Here is a 22497-nt window from a genome sequence, read left to right as displayed (position 1 = left end):
CACTTATGTATGCATTGTTTTTGTATTATTCCACCTGAGGTAAAAGCTGAATGTCTTTTATATACTGTATTTCAAATTTTAGTGCAGTTCGTGGAGAATAGATTCGAGGCTGTAGATGTTTTGTCTCTGAGATGTACTTGTGTGCCGTGTAAGCGTAATAATATGCTTGCAACAATGTAATGAATTGGTTTATCATAATGGTAACTGGGGTAGACCAATGCTTATTTAGATTGTGCAATGCTGCTGGATTAACCTGAATCTGATAAAAGCAAAAAATGAATTTTGTGTTTCATTTCTTGAGCGTTAAATCAGATTTGTCTCGGCGGAACGAGAATTCAGTCCTGGTGTTCTGCAGAGGTTAAATAGTTCTGCGGGCAGTCCTGGCTCGATATTGTAGCATTCATTTTTTATTTTAAAATGAAAATAACTCATTTTGGCTGTGCTTGGAAAAGCGAGCGGCGGTTACGCGCGAGCCCTTGGTAATCGCGTGAGCGCGCGTGTCCTTTAGGAGGCGCCGAGGCCTGCTGTGGACTCCGCGCAGACGGAGCCCGAGCACGAGGCCGCTCCGGGAGACGAGGCGGCCGTGGGCGTCCGTGAGGAAGAGGAGGAACCGAGGGGTGCGCTCGTCAGGAACAGTGAGAAAGATCAGCGGCAGGTAGGTCCCCACTCAGCCACGACCACCCACCCACCCTCTCAGTCAGTGAGTTTGACAGGGACCTGGACTCCCAGCCAAATCACTTGCAGTGGCTATCAGTGATGACCGTGAACGTACCCTCTGTTTCGCCACCCCGGGTGCATTGGGTAAATGCTTTCCGTAGTAGCTGGTGCATTCAGACAAGTCTGGTACAGCTGTGCCCCAGGAGCCCCATGGTCAAATTCGGTTAACCAATGGCAAATCGCTTGCTTTCAGGGCACATTCGTAGGCCAGTAATATTAGGAAATGTGTAATTTGGGGGATTCGGGTAGTTGGTTGTTGATCTGCAGCCATTGTCCATCCGTAGCATCCTTATTTCAGAAAAATGGACAAATTTAAATTTGCAAGATAAGGTAAAAGGGGCAAAACTGTTTAAAGACATAACATAATAAATTGACCTTCTGGGCTGGAAGAACTTACTGTACTGATCATTAACTCTTCGGCATAGTATATAAAGTGGAAAATGTGTGTTTTAACTGGGTAATTTCCAGTGGAATTAAAGAAATTGGCACGAACTTGCATTCAGTGGTTTTTAGGCTATGCACATGTGCTGTATCTTTGAGGAAAGTGTCTGCAATGAACTGAAATCCTCCTGTCCCTTACAATTGGTGTCAAATGACAGGAGTAATATTTTTATTCGTGGAGTCTGATATATAGTGCAGAGAGTTTTAAAATCCTGCTACAACCCATATGGAGTTTTGTCAGTCTGGCAGGCTTCTAAATGTTTGTTTTGTTACACGGTTGTAAATGAACCCAACGGGACTGTTTCCTCTCTGCAGCTGCAAATAGCACTTGAGGAGCGCAACAAGATAATATCTCAGCTCACCGCCAACCTCCAGGTGGCGCTAGGGAGCCGGGACCAGGTTCAGGTGGAGGTTATGGAACTCACCAACCAAATCCAGGCCCTGCAGCAGCAGCTCCAGCAGGTACACCTGTATACATACTGTAATTATACAGCACGCTGAATTTCACTGTACAGCACATTTTCCCCCTGCACAACCGCTATTGTAACATAACATAACATAATGAGGAGAACAGGCCATTCAGCCCAACAGTGCTTGCCATTTTCCTAACTAAATTGTGCCTAGTTCTCAGATTACCCACTGGCTCTGTATCAAGCCTGGTCTTGAAAAACCCCCTGAGTTTCTGCCTGTACTACGTGACCTGGTCTTTATTATACAGCCTTTATGCCACACACCTGTCAGGATGCCACACACCCACGGCCATTACATTACACGTGAATTCATACAGCTGAAAGACGGGTGGTGCGGAACATCAGATAAGCAGCCAGAGTCTGGCGAATGTCAGGGGAAATTGGCAAACGAAGGTGGCTCTTTTCAGGCGAGCGAATTCCTGCGGGCGCGCAGCCAGAGCAGCGCGGAGCTGTCCCAGGCCCAGCAGCAGATCTCCCTGTTCCAGCGCAGCCTCCAGGACCAGAGCGCCCAGCTGGGCCGGCTGCAGGAGGAGCTGCAGGAGAGCCAGCAGGTAGGAGTCGCGCGCTCCCCACACAACCACAAACCGCACAAAGATTCAGTTCGAGCCTCCATTAAAAATGTGTGCAGTCCTGAATTTCCTTAACCTCTTAGCGCATTGCCCCTAGTGGTGGGCACGCCCGCGTGCCTAGATTACTAAAGTCAAACATTCGGTGCTACTGCAACCAAAGTGTGAGATGAAAACAGAAACGCGTTGTTTCCGTTTCATTAGTAGACGATACATGACAACTATGCCGAAAACGGAGTTTCGCAGCCCCACCATTGTCGCTCCCGTCGTTCATTTAACACACACCCCCTCCCTGCAGTCTCATCTAAAAAACACCCCCCACCCTTGACATAATGGACAATATTGTCTATCTTGGCATTCATAAAAATATTCTTTCACCACTAAAAAATCGTATTCCGTCATAGCAACAAAATAAACCCGACAATAGCCCTAAGATATGCCTATACAGCAGTGAAAACGCTGCTCACTGAATAACGAAATACACGAGAAAAAGTTTTTAAAATGATACCATGTCATTCTACAGTCAATATCTGGGACTAAATATTGAATAAATATAAAACCTTACTGTTGGTTTTACGTGTAGAGATGTCCCTTTTGAGACTGCGTGGTCATATATTGTCTTGGACAATCCGTTTGGGAAATATAGGCGCATCTGTGACGCCTGGGTATCTTCCAAAATAGCTGTGCGTAACACCACACCTGTTGTTTACGGCGTCGTCGCCCTTTTTAGTACAGTCTGACTAGATTTACAATTCATTTATTCGGTAGGCGAGAGTATAAGCTTTCTAACGATGTATAACATGTCTAATTCTGCTTTCGGAATAGCGTTTTATAGGTCAGCGTAACAGAAAATATTCTTAGCATAGCATTCACTTACGCAATCACACTCTGTTAGCAGACAAATACGATGCACCTAACGAAACATGTTCAAGGATATTTCGTAATTTCTAGGAAAATACTATTATTATTGAGGACTTCTGAACATAGCTAAGCCATATGTTTGCTGATAGACCTAGCTGACATCGTTTTCTGGAGCAAAACAGAAGCGAATAGAACAATATAATTGATACTGTCTCTCTGTCTCTATCTACTGAACATAGAGGAGATTTCACCATTGCTATGTAAGTATTATCGTTCAAAATATTTCGGTTATATACGTTCTTTTTGAAATTGAGTATTTTTAAATAGGTTAGTGGTGTTATATAATGTAAATATTTCACACTGTAATGTAAGCGTTAGACGGAAGTGTAATAGTTTTTGTGAAGCATGCAACAGTGATGACGTCAGAGCTGGAACATTGCCAAAACGTGGTGGACGGGTGAAAATTGTTTTCATGTTGTCTCATCCCCATACAATAAAACATACGAGAGTACAGAGTATAGAAATACACACGAGTTAATTATTACACATTTAGGTACTGTACCGCATTGTGTGACAATGTTTTTGCATTATTTTTTAATCTGATAGCAATGTTTCATCTTAAACCCTCATAAGGGGCTCATTTATATGCTTTATAATGGACAAAAAACATTTTATTCAATTTTGGAGAGATTTTGGATATGTTTCTGGACACCTAGCTATTTTAGACCACTGTACTGACTGAAAGCTTGTAATTCCCATTTGAAAATTATGCAACAGTGATTTTCTTGAGTCAAAACAGTTGATTTGTAGTGAAATACATGGATATGTTATGATTTACAGCAATGCATAATTTAGACATTTTGGATAGATTTGGAGATGCTGGGTACACTGCTTAGTTTTTGCTTCATACATCTATAGTAGTTCTACATATCCACCCTTAGATTTTATGAACTTGTGGTCAAGAAGTTTTTGACCTAGCACATGTATAGTTTAACCTCCTGCATATATTCAATCTCGCAGTATTTCATTGCGAACTTAAAAAGTGCAAATTTATTTTGGATTTTTTGTCAAAACAATTGCATTTGTGGCACTTTATTTCTTCCAAAATTATGAATATAAACTAATCTGTGTTAGTATTGTAAATTGTACAAATGTCTTGCTTCATTTAAGCCATTTTTCAAGTCTCTGTGGTGTTCACGTCTGGAGTTATAAAGCTTTAAATAGGGTACCCCCTAAATGGGCAAGGATTGGCAAAATTTGGCTTGTTCCTTAAGAGGTTAAGGCTATAATATAGGGGTCTCAAACTCCGGTCCCGGACGGCTGCAGTCTCTGCTGGTTTTTGTTTTTTCCTTTCACTCAGAAGCCAGTATAGGCCTTGGAAGCAAGGTGTCTTTTTAGCCAACCTAAACCTAAGTGCTAAACTTATCAGAAGCCAGCAGATTCAGCAGCCCTCCAGGATTTGAGTGTGAAGTCCTTGCTGTAATGGATAGACCATTAGCTTTTAGCTCACTTTGTAAGCTTGTCGTTTGGCCTGTTGTAGCTCACGAGAGAGCAGCAGTGCCTCCTCACGCTGAAGGAAACGGAGACGACGGGCCTGCTGGAGAAGCTGAGCACCACAGAGTCACGGCTGCACGAGGCGCTGTCGCTTCGGGACCAGGAGCCAGCGGCTCCGCGAAACGGCGACCGCGGCGCAGAGACTCACGCGCAGGACGCCGGGGACGGCGCCGATGCCCTGACGGAGCGGCTCCGGGCGGAGCTGCAGGCGGAGAGGGGGCGCAGCCGCGGCCTGGAGCGGCTCGTCCGCGACTTCGAGGAGGAGCGGCGGGCGCTCGAGGAGCAGCTGGCCGAAGTCCGAGAGGAGCTGAGCATGGAGGCCCGGCAGGTGGGCGAGGAGGAGGAGGAGCTGAGGCGAGAGCTGGCCCGGCTGAACGAGCTGGTCCGCGGGGCCCAGGAGCGGCTGCAGGAGGAGGAGGCGGCCGGCCGCCGCCTGAGGGCCAAGCACGAGGCGGACATCTCCAACTACGAGCTGCGCCTGCGGTCCCTGGCCGAGGAGAAGGGCGGCGACCGCGAGGCCGAGCTGCAGAGCCTGAGGGACGAGGTCCGGTGGCTCCGGGAGCACCACGGAGACCGCAGCTACCAGAGCGGCTCGGAGGACCCGGGGGAGAGCCCCGGAGGAGCCAAGGCTCAGAAGGAGCACGTGAACCAGGAGACCGCCGGCGAGAGCAGGGAGGAGCCCGGCCTGGACCTCTCCTTCCCCAGCGACCCCGACCACCTGATGGAGAAATACCTGGCCTCCGTCGCCCCCAGGGACAGCACCTGGGGCGAGGACAGCCTGGAACACAGCCTTCTGGAGAATTCCGGGAATTACAGGTTCGAGGTGGACGGTCCGGTAGAACTCGAAAGACCAAAGTCTGCACGCCTAGTCCAAGATGACAACGAGGCAGCCGGTCAGTTCACGGATATGTCATTGCCTTGCGGCCAAGGCTACGAAGCGGCTGAGCCTAATGAAGAGTCACAGATCTCAGATCAGTGGCAAGCCCACTTCTCTGCCTCTCTGGGCCCAGACGAAGGTGGCGACTCGCTGATCTCGGGTCAGGGGCCGACCCGCTCCTCTGCCTCGCCCGGCATGGACGGGGACTCTGAGGTCGTGGACTTGGGCAAGGCTCTGCTGGTGGAGCAGTGCAGGGATCTGAGCGCCCAGCTGGAGGAGAGAGACCGGCAGGTGGAGGCGCTCGAGGGCCGGCTCCGCGGCGAGGCGGAGGAGGCGCAGGGAGCGTCGGAGAGGTGGAGCAAGGCGGCGAAGGAGCTGGAGTCCGCGCGCTGGGAGCTGGAGGCGGAGCGCGAGCAGAGGCAGCGCTGGGAGGAGGCGGTCGGCCTCAAGGCCTCCGAAGCGGACGAGCTGAGGAACGAGCTCGGCCTCCTCCGGAGCCGGCCGGAGCGTCCGGACCAGACCGGCCAGCCCCCGGGCGCCCGGACCGCCGACCCTCTGCTCCTGGCCACCGGCGACCTGATCGGCGACCTGAGGGAGGAGAAGGAGCTGCTCCTGGCCCAGCTGAGGGAGCAGGAGCGGCTGGTGCGCGACGTCCAGGAGCGCAAGCTGGCCGGGGACTCGGTCACCAGCGAGGTCCAGGCCCTCTTCGGCCGCCAGCTCTCCGCCCTGCAGGCGCACCGGGACGGCCTGCAGGCCCAGCTGGACTCCCAGAAGGCCAGGGGCCAGGCCGCGTCCGAGCAGCTGGGGCGGAAGGCCCAGGAGCTGGAGTCGGCCCTCGGGGAGCTCCGGACGCTCCGGGAGGAGCTGGAGGAGAGGGAGGGGCGCCTGCGGGAGGCCGGCGAGGAGGAGGCGGTCCTGCGGTCCGGGCTGAGCCGCCTGGAGCAGAGCCTGGCCGACGCGGAGGAGGCCCTGAGCCAGGGAGCGGAGGAGAAGGCCGCGCTGAGGGAGCGTCTGGGAGAGGAGGAGACCCGAGCGAAGAACGCGGAGAACACGCTGCAGACGGAGCGGGAGGAGTTCCTCAGCCAGCTGCGTGCCCTGAAGGAGAAGGAGAGCGCCCTGGAGGCGGAGCTGGAGAGCGTCAGGAAAACCCTCGCAGAGCAGGGCCGGGAGCAGGACGAGGCCGTGGAGGCTGCCATGGCCCAGCTGAGACTGGCTCACCAAGAAGAGCTGTGCAGACTGCAGGGACAACACCAAGAGGAGGTCAGTGCTTTGGTCTTCAAACCACTCGCCTATTGCTCTGTTTTTTTCTGGTTCTGTGTTCTCCCCCCTTTCCCCTGGTTCTGTGTTCTCCCCCCTTTCCCCTGGGTCTGTGTTCTTTCCTCTCTTTCCCCTGGTTCTGTGTTCTCCCCCCTTTTTCCCCTGGGTCTGTGTTCTCTCCTCTCTTTCCCGTGGGTCTGTGTTCTCCCCCCTTTCCCCTGGGTCTGTGTTCTTTCCTCTCTTTCCCCTGGTTCTTTGTTCTCCCCCCTTTCCCCTGGGTCTGTGTTCTTTCCTCTCTTTCCCCTGGTTCTGTGTTCTCCCCCCTTTCCCCTGGGTCTGTGTTCTCCCCCCTTTCCCCTGGGTCTGTGTTCTCTCCTCTCTTTCCCCTGGGTCTGTGTTCTCCCTCCTTTCCCCTGGGTCTGTGTTCTCCCCCCTTTCCCCTGGGTCTGTGTTCTCTCCTCTCTTTCCCCTGGGTCTGTGTTCTTTCCTCTTTCCCCTGGTTCTGTGTTCTCCCCCCTTTCCCCTGGGTCTGTGTTCTCTCCTCTCTTTCCCCTGGGTCTGTGTTCTCCCTCCTTTCCCCTGGGTCTGTGTTCTCCCCCCTTTCCCCTGGGTCTGTGTTCTCTCCTCTCTTTCCCCTGGTTCTGTGTTCTCCCCCCTTTCCCCTGGGTCTGTGTTCTCTCCTCTGTTTCCCGTGGGTCTGTGTTCTCCCCCCTTTCCCATGGGTCTGTGTTCTCTCCTCTTTTTCCCATGGGTCTGTGTTCTCCTCCCCCCTTTTCTGGAGTATTCAAGTGGGTTACAGTTTAATACACCACGACTGTCTTAAGTACATTTTTGTCCTTCAGAGATTTGTTACTTATTCTCAGCTAAGCTTTGAACCTCTTATGACTTAATCCTATTATGTTAATATTGTTCTTAGCCATCAGCATTGTCTACATTTAAACACAGAAGCATTTGGCAAAAACTATTCAACGTTAAGTTACGAATTTACTGATTGTGTATGAAATAAGGAACTGCAGATGCCATGATTGTCTTGCATGCCTTCCCTGTTTGGGACTAGCTGTAAGTGTCATAGTTATTAACTGGCCATGCTTGCTTATTTATAGCTTCTTAGTGTCGTGGTTCCATATGCTGCATCCTCACAGAAACATTCACTGACCATTCCAAAAAAAGAAAATAAATATCTAAAGACATGACGTTTTTTTCACAGAAGGATTGTGATGTGTAGACTTTATAAAAAGCACCTGTTCACCTTTGGATAGGTCCTAACATTCATGTTACTGAATTGTTTACATATGTTAGTTGATAATTTGATTGCTTTTCTTGGTACAGTGTTTTTGGAGTACACGTGAATCGGTGCTTTTAGTGTCCACGATAAACAGCTGTGGTACTCCTGTTTCTTTAGATTTGGTTTTAAAAACTTTGCTTTTAAAAATTCACATCCCCGTGTATCGGAATGCATACTGTGAACCTGTATGTGTTTTGTATTGCAAGGCACCTGACAATATCCAACCCAAATGTGTGTGTGTGTGTGTGTGTGTGTGTGTGTGTGTGTGTGTGTGTATATGTATATATATATATGTATATGTGTGTATGTGTGTGTATATATATATATATATATATATATACACAGTATATTTTAGATATTTGAATTTGTAAGTGGAGAATGTTTTTGAACCAGACCCTAGTGCTGAGTGTTTTGCATGTGTCCCCAGGTGCGCGCTCTTAATTTGGAGATGGAGAGGGCTCTGGCAGACCAGAAGGCCAGACTGGAGGAAGAGCAGAAGACGCAGATTGCCCTGATCAAGCAGGTACATTGGGCCTCATTTACGGAACATGCGTACGATCACACTTGATCGGTAATGTGCTTACGAACGTTACGACGAATATTTCAGCATTCGTTTTTTCTTATAAGAAATGCGTGTTTTGGTAACTTCAAAATCTTAACATCAAACTCGCGTTCAAGGCATCAATGTTTCTATTTAGAACAAGTGTTATGTTAACATAGCCTAATAATAAATTAATGTGAAATGTGCTATTGATTTGAACTACTTTAAATGTGCATATTGTAAGTTTGGAGAAACAAGCGAGAGCTAGATTTTGAAAAAAAATGTTCCACCCCCTCACCTTAGCTTTCCCTCCAAAGCCCCGCCCTCCAAACACATGCACTGCTTGTCATCTGAGTAACATTGCTGTTGAGAGGACAAGATGGAAAGGTTTTTAGTTTTACAGGCATTTAGCAGACGCTCTTATTGGGAGCGACTTATTGTATCCATTTATACAGCTGGATATATACTGGAGCAATACAGGTTAAATACCTTGCTCAAGGATACAACGGCAGTGTCCTACCGGGCAGTCGAACCTGCAACCTTTAGGTTACAAGCCCAACTCCTTAGCCATTATACTACACTGCCGTAAGGGAGAGTGAAAGCACATGATGCCTCATTCACAGTTAGAAAATAAAACGCATAACGTCTTCATAACCAACGTAAACTATGAACATAGCTGTAGTTTTTATTTACAACTAGCGGCTAACAACAGTAAATAAATGTATGCAGAGCATCGTTTGTCCCCATGGAAACAAAGTTCCCTGTTCTCCTGACACAGGTGCACGAGCGAGAGCACCAGCGCGAGATGGCGGAGCTGGCCAGCAGACACAAGGACGCCATGGAGGCGGCACGCCAGGAGCACCTGCTCCAAGCACAGGTTAGCACGCGCGCAAAGGCGCTCCTGCAGACACATTGGGTCACACTGTTTCACGCTGTCACAGGCATGTGCTCACATGGACGCACATACATGTGTATACTCCCACGCAAAATCGGCTGCCACGCCTACCACTGTAATGGGCATCCCCATCGTTTTTATTGTACTTTAACTGGATTGTTTGTTTTTTTTTTTTTTTTTTGCTTTTTTGGAATGTGCGCTATTTTATGGAAATGTCAGCCATTTTGTGCCAGAGTCCATATGAGTTCAGTGAGAGCTGCGCTATGTACCCAGGCTCAGCAGACCCTGGAGCTGGAGGCCCTGCGCCTGAGCCTGACCAACCTGCACACGGCGCAGCTGGAGCTGAGCCAGAGCAACCTGCAGCGCGACAAGGAGGCGGCCCTCAGCGAGCTGCAGGCCAGCCTGAGGGACAAGTGGGCCCAGGAGAGCGCCATGCTGCAGACCCGCCAGCTCTTTGAGCTGGAGAAGACCAGGGAGCAGTGCCGCCTGGAGAACCAGCGCGAGCTGGGTGAGTGAGGGGGGCGGAGTCTGTGGGCGGGGCTGTGGGTGGGGCTGTGGGCGGGCTCTCTGGCCAACACAGTTTATTTTTCTAAAAGAGGGTTGTCAAAGCAGTTAAAAAGATTCAATATTTCAATATTGATTTTGCAAACCCTATTAAGGTAATGCAGAAATAGAAATTAATCAAATTAAGTGGGGAAAAATGTAATTTAAAAATGTAATAATTGAGGGAAAAACTTGATTGAATTCAGCTTGCCTGTTAATTTTTTATTTTTTTTATTTGTGAAAATGCACATATTCCAGTTTCCTGAGGCCCTTTGTAGAGAGTGGACCTCGAGCTTATAGTTTTTGAGTTGGTTCAGTTGCCATGGTGATTTTTCCAGTGTCATGCATGATGGTGCATTGTTTTCAGATGAACTGAAGCGGACATGGGAATCGCAGATCTCCGAGGACCGTTCCAAGATGGAAGCCCTGGAGGCAGATAAAATCAAGGTATTTGGGCTTCTGGGTAATTCACCTAGCTGAAGTCGTGTAACGTTACAATGGGTTTGGAAGCTTTTGTAGAACCAATTATATTTGTCATGTTATGTTGCGGTCAGGGTCTTGAACATCCAACTGCACTCTTGGCAAGAGGCAATCCATGCTGTACAGTATGTGTAATTGTCTGGCAAATGGAACAAATAGCTTTTGGCAGTCCAGCATAACTGGTCCACTAGATCATCTGGTGAAGTCTTCCAGTCATTATCTGCTCTTTTTAATAGTCTCCCCATGTTCTCTACATACGTCCAGTAGTGGTTTTGATGGTGACAGAGCGAACAGCTATTTGGTTCATTTAGAAGTAACAATAGGAACTGCTATAGTCTCTCCTACATGATCCAAATGCCTGAGCAAGCTAGCTTGCCAAACTATTATGGGGAAAGCTTTATTGTCTCGCTAGCTGGCACAGGTATTGGGGGAGTTCTCAGCCAAATTACATTTTAGAATGACTTGCAAGCAGTGCCACTGCTAAGGGTATTAATGTAATGTGTGTGTAGGAGGAATTTTCAGCCTCTCTATGTCCTGACGAGTTGCAGTCATGTGAAAGTGTGCGCTGGTTTGTCGCAGGCTCTCAAACAGGACTGGGAGCGGGAGGCAGAGAAGGCCCGGGCTGAGGTCCAGGCCACTCTGGCAGAGACCCTGCAGGCCCTGTCTGACACCAGGGGGCAGCTGGGACAGCTGGAACAGCTGCAGGCCTCCAAGGACCAGGATTTCAGGTCCCTGGAGGAGGAGCTGAGGCAGGCCTGGTCTGATCGAGATGCGGCCGCCAGTGAGTGATCACATGACCGCGCTCCCATAATTCCAGAGCTATACATCAGCCCATGCAGCCCAGGTCAACACAGGCTTTGTCAAATAGCATTATTTAGCTAGCTAGACTCTTAATTTAACTGGAAGTTGCTGGAAACGGCAAGACTGATGACTTTGAACTGTGGTTAGAGTACATATGGCAGTTGGTAAATTGTGACTAATATGAGTTAAATTATTCAATGCTGACAAGTATTTAGAGCGTTCACATTTTCATTTTTTGGCATGCTGGGATGTCGCCAGAGGCCTATAGCTACGAACAGCAGTTTGCAGAGCCCTGTAATGAAAGTGGTGAATCTAAAATTAATGTAAAAACAGATGGTGCTGCTCTAGGATGTTACTGATACAGGACTTTTGGCAGCCGTACTTGGTGGGGTTCTAATAATTGAGTGGTGCAAAACATATTGGGCAGTGAAAAACATTTTTTGTGTGAACATCTTTGGACTGTGAAGAGTAGTCAGTGTGGACATATCCCTCCAAATTCTGTACTGCTTTTAAGAGTTACTAGAGGAAGAGGAGAAGTGAGAGATGAGAGCTGTTCATAGCTCTGAACAGCCTCCTTCACCCAAGTAGATTTCTGGCTTTTGCAGTATGCATCATCATCCAGCTAGTTAAATTCATCTATACTGAACTGCATATATTCTCGTCTAGATATCTGGCACATACAAGTAGGCACATTACGTGTACACTGCCAAGTATGTTTTAAAATGTGGGGAATGTAGTTTCAAATTAAAAGCTATTTGTGGAAGTGCATTCCTTCCCCAGCTGTTTTAAAAAGGTTACTAGGGCACCAATTCAAAGGGCCAAGGTACCAAGGTGAAAGACCAGTTTGCAAGTGTATTTGCTGAGCCTAGTGCACAATCCTTTTAAAGAAAACAACTATAAAATCAAGGAAGAGAACTGATTTAGTGAATCACTAACATTTAATATTTTTTTTAGAGGTGCTTCTGAAGAGGTTCTGTGTGTTAACGTGGAGCTTTTATTTGCATACCGCTGCTTAAGATTTGGAATAGTAATCGATGGTAACCGTGTCTCCAGGAGCTGTGGAGGAACTGGTCTCCAGCCATAACGTGGTCCTGCAGGAGCAGCGGGACCGTGCCCAGCACCTCGAGGGCCTGGGCGCGGCCGGCACTGAGCGGGAGGAGCAGCTGCAGCAGCAGGTGAGAGTGCGGCTGGTTCACACCGCCCCCCGGGCTCCCACCTGCAGAGGAATGCTCCTGCTCCTCTTTCATTTCCCTTTCCATGCGCACTGATTATCTCACTCTGTCTGAGTAGTACGTCCTCACCAGTCTGCCTCCCTGTGTTTGTGTGCCTGTATTTGTGTGTGTGCGCGCGCGTGTGTGTGTATATATGTGTGTGCATGCATGTGTTTATGTTTGTATGTGTGTGTGCATGCATGCGCGCATGTGTGGATCAGTTGGAGAAGCTGCAGGCGGAGCACACCGCAGTGAAGCAGAGCTCTGAGCATCTGTGGACCCAGCTGGAGTGCATGAGGGCCAGCCGACAAGAGCTGGGGGGTAAGAGGCCCGCCCGTTTCCGCCGTCATCTTCATCATCCTCAGTCCGAGCAGTCTGGTGAGGTTGAAACACACAAGTCAACAAAACAGGGTGAACCCACACGGCAGATGCTCTGAGAGCTGAGCTTTATTTGACCTCGCGTAGCGCGGCTTGTGCTAGCTAGCTAGCTAGCTAGCCGGCGGGCTCGGCGGCAGGAAGGGGGGCGGTTGAGCAGGGTGCGCTGTGCTCTGCCCGCAGAGCTGAGGGAGCAGCTGCTGGCCCGCTCGTCCCGCGTGGAGGACATGGAGCGCCTGAAGCAGGAGTTCGCCCAGCAGCGCCGCGACATCCAGGAGCACAACGAGGCGGAGCTGGAGGGCCTGCGCGCCTACTTCGAGCAGCGCCTGCGGGCCGCCGAGGAGGGCTACCGCCAGGAGATCGCCCTGCTGCAGCTGCGCCTGGTGGAGGCCGACCTGGAGGACTCGGTGCTCAAGACCGGGGACGACAGGTCAGCGGGGTCGTTTGTAGCAGTATCGCGATATACCGACGGTGCTCGTTTATAGCAGTGTCGTGACATACCGACGGAGTTTGTTTATAGCAGTCTCGCGATGTAGCAACGGCGCTCGTTTATTGCATCATGTAGCAATGGAGCTTGTTTTCAGCTGCAGTGTACAAAGTGCTAACCCAAACTGAAGACTGACCGAAGTGTGCCTTTTTTATCCAGCTACCTTTCTGAAGGGAAACCAGCTGAGGAGAAGAATGACCTCATTGCCGAGATCACCCTTAAACTGGAAAAGCACAAGGTACTACTGCACTGAAGTTCGGTATTTCCTTTGACATTAAAGGAATGCAAGAAGGATGAATAGTGAGGCCATAATACAGGTTTGGTGTTTGGTTCAGTGACTACGTTTACGTGCAGCCTAACATTCTGGTGATAAACCAAACTGAAATGGGCCATGTCTGAATGAAATTTCGGAACTGCCAATTTACAGGAATGAAGGCTCTGCAGTAATTCCGAGATTATGATATTCAGACGAAATGGTTTCATATGTTAAGCGAGTCCCTACAGTTACACTGCCTGAATTTTGCGATCATATAAACCGTTTGTTTGGAATGTTCATTTGCCATGAATTCCAAATGGCTGGTGTCTATCAAATTCAGCTGGAAGGGTTCATTGGCTTTGCAGACTTTTTACGTTTTCCCCTTACGATTGAGGGCTGTGAAACCCGACCGCGTGATGTCAGCCTCGTTTCCCCGTCTCCGGCAGGAGGAAGTGGACGCCCTGCGGGTGGACCTGGAGGGCAGGCACCGGCAGGAGCTGGAGCACCTGAGGGCCAGCCTGAGCCTGGCCTACAGGGAGGAGCTGCTGCAGGCCAAGACCGACCTGACCGACCGCTACTTCTCCCAGATCCAGGACCTGAAGAGTCGCCACTCCCTGGAGCTGGAGCAGCAGCGGGCCAGGCTCTCCAGCAGCCACATCAAAGGTCTCCGCCCCGCCCTGTTTTTAACCCTTTAAGGTTCAAGAATGTTCATAACTGAACAGTCTAATGCTGATGTAACGACTTGTAATTGGAAGCAATGGAGTTACAGAACACTGACTTGGAATTTTGAAAAAACGTTCCAAAAAACCTTGTCTCCCTTAGGCCCCTGACTGTCCGGAGGCCCAACCCTTGTCATTCCTATTCTCGTTCTGAATTTGTTTACTTTGTTGCTCTGTGATTGGTTGAGACTAGAAAGCCTCCTGATTGGAGCTTCAGTGGGGAATCCTCAACTATGTTAGCGTGAGTCTCAACATGGGTGCAAATCTGGCGCAGTCCAAAATGGGTGGTTTCGAGATTCTCACCAAAAGGCATTGTGGATTTTAAAAAATAGTGACATCCAGCATTAGCTTTTAATATATATATATTTTTAAAAAGTGCTTAACATTTTATTTATTACACAGCTGGTCTACAAATACTGCTATGTTGCATAAAATGAAAAAAGGAAACTTTCTTTTCAGCAGTAAAAAAAACATCTGTTTGTATGCACTTCTAAACTTCCCTTGTTTGAAAATCATAGTAGGCAGATTTAGCTTTTATTGGTTTTCAAAATTGAGTACTGGTTTGTAAAATATTTAAATTAATCATCTATTGTTTTAACCTGTGCTTCCGTTTGTGGTTTTGACACGTTGGCCCAAGCGCACCACTACTGGAGACACAGCTCGCGTCCTCCTTGGGCTGCAGGGTTAGCTCTGAACACTCCCCGACTCCCGTTTAGCCTTTTTTAAAAAACTGGTTTGGGCGGGTTTTTCTGCGATCCGTTGGAAACCCGTGTAGCCGCAGTGTGCAGAGAGTCGGTCCTCTCCGAGCGCCTGTCCGCTCACACTGAGCTCCCGCTCGGACCCCCACAGAGCTCACCAAGCTGCGCGGTCAGAGCGCTGAGGAGGCGCCGTCGAGCACGGAGAAGGAGCCGGAGGCGAAGGCGGAGGAGGAGAAGGAGGCGCGAGCCCGGCTGGATATGCGCATCCGGGAGCTGGAGGCGCTGGCGGAGGAGCACGCGGCGGAGCTGAGGCGGGTCCGGGAGGAGCACGGTGACCTCCTCTCACAAGCGCAGGAGAAGGTGAGCCCGGAGCTCTGGAGCTCTGGTCCTGCATGCTGTTATTACCTGTGAGAAACGGCTGTGTGTGCACTGTGGATTGGGTTTTTCTGCAGGCTAAAACGTTATCTGTCTGTGATCAGAATTGATTGTGTGACTGTCTGCCTGCTTGTGCTCTGGGGTGACTGCCTGCTTGCCTGTGTTCTGGGGTGACAGTCTGCCTGCCTGTGTTCTGGGGTGACAGTCTGCCTGCCTGTGTTCTGGGGTGACAGTCTGTCTGCCTGTGTTCTGGGGTGACTGTCTGCCTGCCTGTGTTCTGGGGTGACTGCCTGCTTGCCTGTGTTCTGGGGTGACTGTCTGCCTGCCTGTGTTCTGGGGTGACTGTCTGCCTGCCTGTGTTCTGGGGTGACTGTCTGCCTGCCTGTGTTCTGGGGTGACTGTCTGCCTGCCTGCCTGTGTTCTGGTGTGTCTCTCTATCCGCCTGTGTCATGGGTTGGATGAAGTGTAACACAGTCTGATGTCTGCTGTGATGTCAGCTGAGGCAGGACTGCGAGGAGGAGCTGTGCACGGCGGTAGAGGAGGCGCGGAGAGAGGAGCGGGAGCGGGCGGCTCTAGAGCTGACCCGGCAGCGGGAGGAGGCCGCGGCGGCTCTGACGGAGGAGAGGCGGGGCCTGAGCCTGCAGCTGGAGGCCGAGCGGGAGCGACTGCGCGCCCTGCAGCACGGCCTGGAGACCGAGCACGACCCTCAGCTCGCCGCGGCCCGGCAGGAGATCCACAGTGCGGCTGAGGAGGCGAAGGAGCTGAGGGCCCGGCTGGAGGAGCGGGCGGCGGCCGATCTGCGGGAGGCTCGGAGCAGGTAGGAGGGCGGGAGGGAGGTGCGGGTTGACTGGGGTCTTTGTTCTATACGCAGCTGATTAACCAGCAGGGTCGCTGTGGCTGCTGCTGTAATGGGTTTGTGGGTTGCAGGCTGCAGGAAGAGCAGAAGCAGCAGCAGGCAGCCGCTGAAGAGCTGAGGCTGCAGCAGAGCGAGGAGCATGGGGAGAGGCTCAGGGCGGAGCTACACGCTCTGGAGGCGGACCTTCTTGGGAAGCAGAAGGCGGAGCTCGATGCTCTGGAGGCGGACCTTCATGGGAAGCAGAAGGCGGAGCTAGATGCTCTGGAGGCGGAGCTTCATGGGAAGCACAAGGCGGAGCTACATGCTCTGGAGGCGGAGCTTCATGGGAAGCACAAGGCGGAGCTGGATGCACTGGAGGCGATCCTTCGTGAGAAGCACAGGGCCCAGCTGGACGCACTAGAGGCGGAGCTTCGCGGAAAGCACAGGGCGGAGCTAGACGCTCTGGAGGCGGACCTCCGTGGGAAGCACAGGGCGGAGCTGGACGCTCTGGAAACGGGCCTGTGTGCGAAACACAAGGCGGAGCTGGATTCGCTGGAGGCGGTCCTGCAGGAGACCAACCTGGCCCAGCTGGAAGCTCAGGAGGCGGAGCTTCAGGCCCGCCACAGGCAGGAGAGGGAGGAGCTGGAGGCCAGGATGCTCTCCAACATGGACACCCTGGAGACCACCTACCTGGCCGAGATCCAGGCCACCCGGGAGGAGGCGCAGAGGGAGCTGCGGGAGCTGAGGGAGTCGTGCGACAGGGAGCGGGAGGAGGCGGAGGGAGGCCGCGCCGCGGAGCTGGAGAGGCTGGGGGCGGAGCACCGCGCTCAGCTGCTGTCCGTCACCGAGGAGCTGAGGAGGGAGCTGGCCCAGGTCCACATGGACAAGTTCACAGCCATGGCCGCCGAGCTCAGAGACGCCCAACAGGTGAGAGACGAGCATGAGCGCACGTCCCCTCTGTGCCTCACAAACGAGTTCTGACCCCACAAAACCATTGGATTTACTCCGCTGTACAGCATTGCAGTCCTATACATTTCTGTATTTTACGCATTTATATAAAGACATATTAATGTGTAAATGCAGCTGTAACCCTGAGTAGTCCTGGTGGTTAACTGTAGTCTGGGCGTGTTCCACATGCTGATGGTGTGTTTCTATATCTGTGTCTTCTCTCTGGTGGGTTGATTCACCTGCTTAATTCGCAAGCCAATTAATTTCCGGACACCTGCTAACTTGCTGTGTTTAGCTGCTTGTAAACACAGCTTCATGTGTTCAGCTGAATGGAATATTTATAACATGTATGTCGATTAGGGGTGTGGCAGTTCTCCGAATCCATGGTTACTAAACACTTAAAGGGTTTGGTTTATACCCCGGTTCTCTATTGGGGAGCTTGGGTACATTGAGGGGAAAGTGGGGGGGGGGGGCGGGGGAGGATCGTTATGATGCACTAATTGGTTTCTAAAACATGTAAATGAAAAGCAAAGTAAATTCTCACTTGTCTGGACAATCCGAAAAGGAACTCTTCTGTTGGTGTGTTCAAGTTGCTAACCGCGCATTTGTGAATGGGCTTGAGTCGAGCTTGAAGGGTTTCCCTCTGTGCTGCAATGTAACCATGTACCCTGCTGTGGATGCTTCTTTATTAGCCGTCAGTGAATGAATCCACTTTGTTTCATTCTCATTTTACCTTGGCAGTTAGATCATGATTGGACTGATACATTGCGTGATTACCGCACACCTGTTGTGCTTGGAAACGGTATCAGCTTGCTCTAAATCTGCTACTAGCACAATAATTCCGAGTTAATCTATGTGAGGTTACCGCGGTAATGATTAGCTAGTCACTCTAGTTCTGACAGGTTCTAACAATGAGGCCAACAGCCAAGGCCCAGACGGTTAACTGCCGGGCTATTGAAACGGCTAACGACTCTGCTTAAAGACTTCCAGAGCGGGGGGCTGCTCCCAAACGCCTCTTCGTTGCCATGGGAATGAAACGGCTTGCTGCCACCCCCAACACCGAGCCGGCGTTTCGGTTTGGCCGTTTGTGTGTGTGGAGACGAAGTCACAACGGCTTCATGCTCACCTGGGTTAAACAGGATAGTTAAATATTAACGTTGCTGTAATAACAGTGTGCTGAGCTGAACCGTGTCTGAAAGCTTCGCCCTGCTTCTCTTGTTCGGAGGTTTGTTGATTGAGGGAGGTGCTTAAGTAGAATGGATCTGTATCCACGGCACAGCATTGTTTTCTGTGTTGTACCACATCCTTTTATTATATTCTTTTATGAGAAGGTAAACTAAGCAGTCGATCAGTTCTCTGCTTCTGATTTGTTCCGTAAGCATCCTGTGGCTGTGCTGTCCGGGAGGGAGAGCAGACTTGCGCACACACACACACACTCGCACACACACACACACATACACGCGCGCACGCACACACACACTTAGACCTAAATCAGATCTCGATCGGACCAGCTAGATTCCAGTCACACTGGTGCGTTCAGTGAAAATGCTTAGTGCCACTAGGCAGGTTTTACCCTCGTACACGAGTGAAACGGTTGCACTCTGGAGCCCTGTTTAGTGATGTGGAAATTACAGGCTAATGCTAGTGTCACATTTTCCTAGCGGTGTCTTGCGTAGGTGTTAAATGGGGTTTGTTTCACATGCAGTATGAGTCGGGTCACATTTCATTTTACAGCCCCAGTAATGGTAGAGCAAAGTCCTACATGCCCAGCCCCCATGTATTCAGTGCCGTTTGTGCATCGGTGTAACCCGCCGTGCGCGTGCGTCCTCCGGAGTGACCCCGCCCTCTGCCCGTCCCCCAGGCGGAGCTGGCCCAGGCCCTGGCGTCTCAGCGCGAGGCTGTGGAGGCGGAGCACCGCGGGGCGCTGCAGACCCTCCGGCGGGAGCTGCTGGCTCTGGACCAGGCGCACGGCGCCGCCCTGCAGGAGCTGGGGGAGCTGCGCGCCGCCGAGGCGCGGCAGGGGCAGGAGCGGCAGGCCGCGCTCGGGGCTCTGCACCAGCAGCAGCTGCAGGTGTGTGTGTGAAACACGGGCTAGGGTTGTGCTCTGACTGTGCGCGCTGTGTGTGACTGAGCACTGTGCTCTGACTGAGCGCTGCGCTCTGGCTGTGAGCGCTGTGCTCTGGCTATGAGCGCTGTGCTCTGACTTAGCGCTGTGCGTGTGTGACTGAGCACTGTGCTCTGACTGTGAGCGCTGTGCTCTGACTGCGAGCGCTGTGTGTGACTGAGCACTGTGCTCTGACTGTGAGCGCTGTTTGTGACTGAGCACTGTGCTCTGACTTAGTGCTGTGTGTGTGACTTCGTGCTGTGTGTGTGACCGTTAGAGCTGTGTGTGTGACTTGGTGCTGTGTGTGTGACTTAGTGCTGTGTGTGTGACCATTAGAGCTGTGTGTGTGACTTAGTGCTGTGTGTGTGACCATTAGAGCTGTGTGTGTGATTGTTAGAGCTGTGTGTGTGACTTAGTGCTGTGTGTGTGACCATTAGAGCTGTGTGTGTGACTTAGTGCTGTGTGTGTGACCATTAGAGCTGTGTGTGTGATTGTTAGAGCTGTGTGTGTGACTTAGTGCTGTGTGTGTGATTGTTAGAGCTGTGTGTGTGACTTAGTGCTGTGTGTGTGATTGTTAGAGCTGTGTGTGTGACTTAGTGCTGTGTGTGTGATTATTAGAGCTGTGTGTGTGACATAAGCCGCGTTTCCACCGCAGGAACTATACCCCGGAACTAGGAACCTTTTGAGGAACTCAGTGCGTTTCCACCGCAGGAACTAGGGTCTAAATTTAGTTCTGGGGGCTTTGTTTTACCCCCCAAAACGTTCCTGCTCGGGAGGTAGTACTTTCCGAAAGTACAGGAACCTTTTGGGTGGAGCTTGCAGCGCTGAACATTTCTGATTGGTCGAGTACTCGTAGCATTTGTGTTGTATTTATTTTCCGCCATTACCCGCCATGTTTGAAAATATGCACCGGCAAACCAATTTATTTTCATAATAACTTCAAATCAAACTTGTATGTTATGCGGCGCAGTAGCCTACTTCTTGGTTATAACGTCTTGGAATTATAACGTGTGCTCTTCTGTTCTTTTCTTGCTTTAGTATTCGTTTTATAAAATGCTAAGCATTCGTGCTGGGACAGCATATTACGTAGGCTACCAAAACATTCAAACGGATTAATTCGGTTGCTGAATATTTTCTTCCGGATTTTCTTTGTTAGCCCGTTGTAATTGACTCAAAACGTTTGATACAGTTATGTGAGGTATGCGGTAGTTCTGCATAATTAACATTGGTGATACAGTACAAGCAAACTGGAAATCACCTTCCGCACTTTTTATCCGGGTAAAATAACAGGTTAATTCTAGTCATCTTCCCTTTAGCTTTTTCAGACTGCCGTAATTTTACTGCCATTTTTCAATTCCACGAAAAGACCAGGAAGACTATGGACTCATTTATGGTGCATGGTTCGCATCTGGAGGGCACACTTCGCTGCTCGGCTAGCAGTAACTTCGAAGGAAAGCAAACGGTGGCTGTACCACTACTAATTTACATTTTCACGCAAGTCCGAGTTTTCGTTCTATTCTTGTCATTTTGCGATTAGCCTATATGGAATTGACGACGAGAAAGTAATAAAACAGCAAATTGTTAACAACGTGTGCATGTTTTCTGCTGTTAATGAATGTGTTTGAGAGGATATATGAAAATCAATAAATACAAAAGTAACCATATATAGTCATTGTTGGTAACCCGTTGTATATAAGTGGAATAAACCCCTCCGGGCTGTCCCGGTTATTAGAAAATAATGTAGGCTACCTCGGTGGTAGTATGGGGTTACAGAAGAAATAATATGACAGATGGACCGACGACAACGTCAGTGGGCTAATTTGCCTAATCTTCGCGGTACTTTAGACCCCGGTGGAAACGCAGACAACCATTGGCTGAAGGAACCTTTTAGTTCCTGGTAAAGTAGTTCCTGGGACTGAAAGTTCCGGGTAATTTTGGTGGAAACGCGGCTTTAGAGCTGTGTGTGTGATTGTTAGAGCTGTGTGTGTGACTTAGTGCTGTGTGTGTGACCATTAGAGCTGTGTGTGTGATTGTTAGAGCTGTGTGTGTGACTTAGTGCTGTGTGTGTGACCATTAGAGCTGTGTGTGTGACTTAGTGCTGTGTGTGTGACCATTAGAGCTGTGTGTGTGATTGTTAGAGCTGTGTGTGTGACTTAGTGCTGTGTGTGTGATTGTTAGAGCTGTGTGTGTGACTTAGTGCTGTGTGTGTGATTGTTAGAGCTGTGTGTGTGACTTAGTGCTGTGTGTGTGATTATTAGAGCTGTGTGTGTGACTTAGTGCTGTGTGTGTGACTTCGTGCTGTGTGTGTGACTTAGTGCTGTGTGTGTGACAGTTAGATCTGTGTGTGATTGGTAGTGCTGTGTGTGTGACTTAGTGCTGTGTGTGTGATTGTTAGAGCTGTGTGTGTGACTTAGTGCTGTGTGTGTGACAGTTAGATCTGTGTGTGATTGGTAGTGCTGTGTGTGTGACTTAGTGCTGTGTGTGTGATTGTTAGAGCTGTGTGTGTGACTTAGTGCTGTGTGTGTGATTGTTAGAGCTGTGTGTGACTTAGTGCTGTGTGTGTGACTTAGTGCTGTGTGTGTGATTGTTAGAGCTGTGTGTGTGACTTAGTGCTGTGTGTGTGATTGTTAGAGCTGTGTGTGTGACTTAGTGCTGTGTGTATGACTTAATGCTGTGTGTGTGACTTAGTGCTGTGTGTGTGATTGTTAGAGCTGTGTGTGTGACTTAGTGCTGTGTGTGTGACTTAGTGCTGTGTGTGTGATTGTTAGAGCTGTGTGTGTGACTTAGTGCTGTGTGTGTGATTGTTAGAGCTGTGTGTGTGACTTAGTGCTGTGTGTGTGATTGGTAGAGCTGTGTGTGTGACTTAGTGCTGTGTGTGTGTGATTGTTAGTGCTGTGTGTGTGACTTCGTGCTGTGTGTGACCGTTAGAGCTGTGTGTGTGACTTAGTGCTGTGTGTGTGACTTTGTGCTGCGTGTGTGACCGGTAGAGCTGTGTGTGTGACCGGTAGAGCTGTGTGTGTGACTTCGTGCTGTGTGTGTGATTGCCTGCCATTGCTGCGTCACATAACCCTGTTTGTTAACTGATCCCAGGAGCTGAGGGAGTCCTCTGCTCGGGAGCTGGAGGAGGAGGTATCCCGGCAACGACTGCGCCTCCAGGAGGAGGCGGAGAAGGTGCTGCAGCAGCGGCTAGCCCAGCTGAAG

The 22497-nt window shown here is 50.2% G+C and overlaps 1 protein-coding gene across 6 annotated transcripts in view; it reads left to right on the top strand.

Moving 5' to 3' along the window:
• pcnt (pericentrin) overlaps positions 1–22497 on the top strand; it is a 61680-nt gene that overhangs the window by 5678 nt on the left and 33505 nt on the right. For all 6 annotated transcript variants that reach the window (XM_035408693.1, XM_035408689.1, XM_035408692.1 and 3 more), the window contains exons 3-21: positions 509–655; positions 1474–1620; positions 2036–2179; positions 4596–6746; positions 8456–8551; positions 9348–9446; positions 9738–9972; positions 10375–10454; positions 11067–11268; positions 12342–12463; positions 12721–12820; positions 13058–13304; positions 13521–13599; positions 14064–14280; positions 15186–15394; positions 15907–16226; positions 16337–17171; positions 19054–19263; positions 22387–22497. In XM_035408693.1, coding sequence (XP_035264584.1) covers positions 509–655; positions 1474–1620; positions 2036–2179; positions 4596–6746; positions 8456–8551; positions 9348–9446; positions 9738–9972; positions 10375–10454; positions 11067–11268; positions 12342–12463; positions 12721–12820; positions 13058–13304; positions 13521–13599; positions 14064–14280; positions 15186–15394; positions 15907–16226; positions 16337–17171; positions 19054–19263; positions 22387–22497 — 5751 coding nt within the window. The remainder of the gene's footprint in view (positions 1–508; positions 656–1473; positions 1621–2035; positions 2180–4595; positions 6747–8455; positions 8552–9347; positions 9447–9737; positions 9973–10374; positions 10455–11066; positions 11269–12341; positions 12464–12720; positions 12821–13057; positions 13305–13520; positions 13600–14063; positions 14281–15185; positions 15395–15906; positions 16227–16336; positions 17172–19053; positions 19264–22386) is intronic.

Source organism: Anguilla anguilla, chromosome 3 (assembly GCF_013347855.1).
Source record: "Anguilla anguilla isolate fAngAng1 chromosome 3, fAngAng1.pri, whole genome shotgun sequence".
NCBI lineage: Eukaryota > Metazoa > Chordata > Actinopteri > Anguilliformes > Anguillidae > Anguilla > Anguilla anguilla.
The sequence above is the reverse complement of the archived record's forward strand: the minus strand, read 5'-3'. Positions and strand labels throughout refer to the sequence as shown.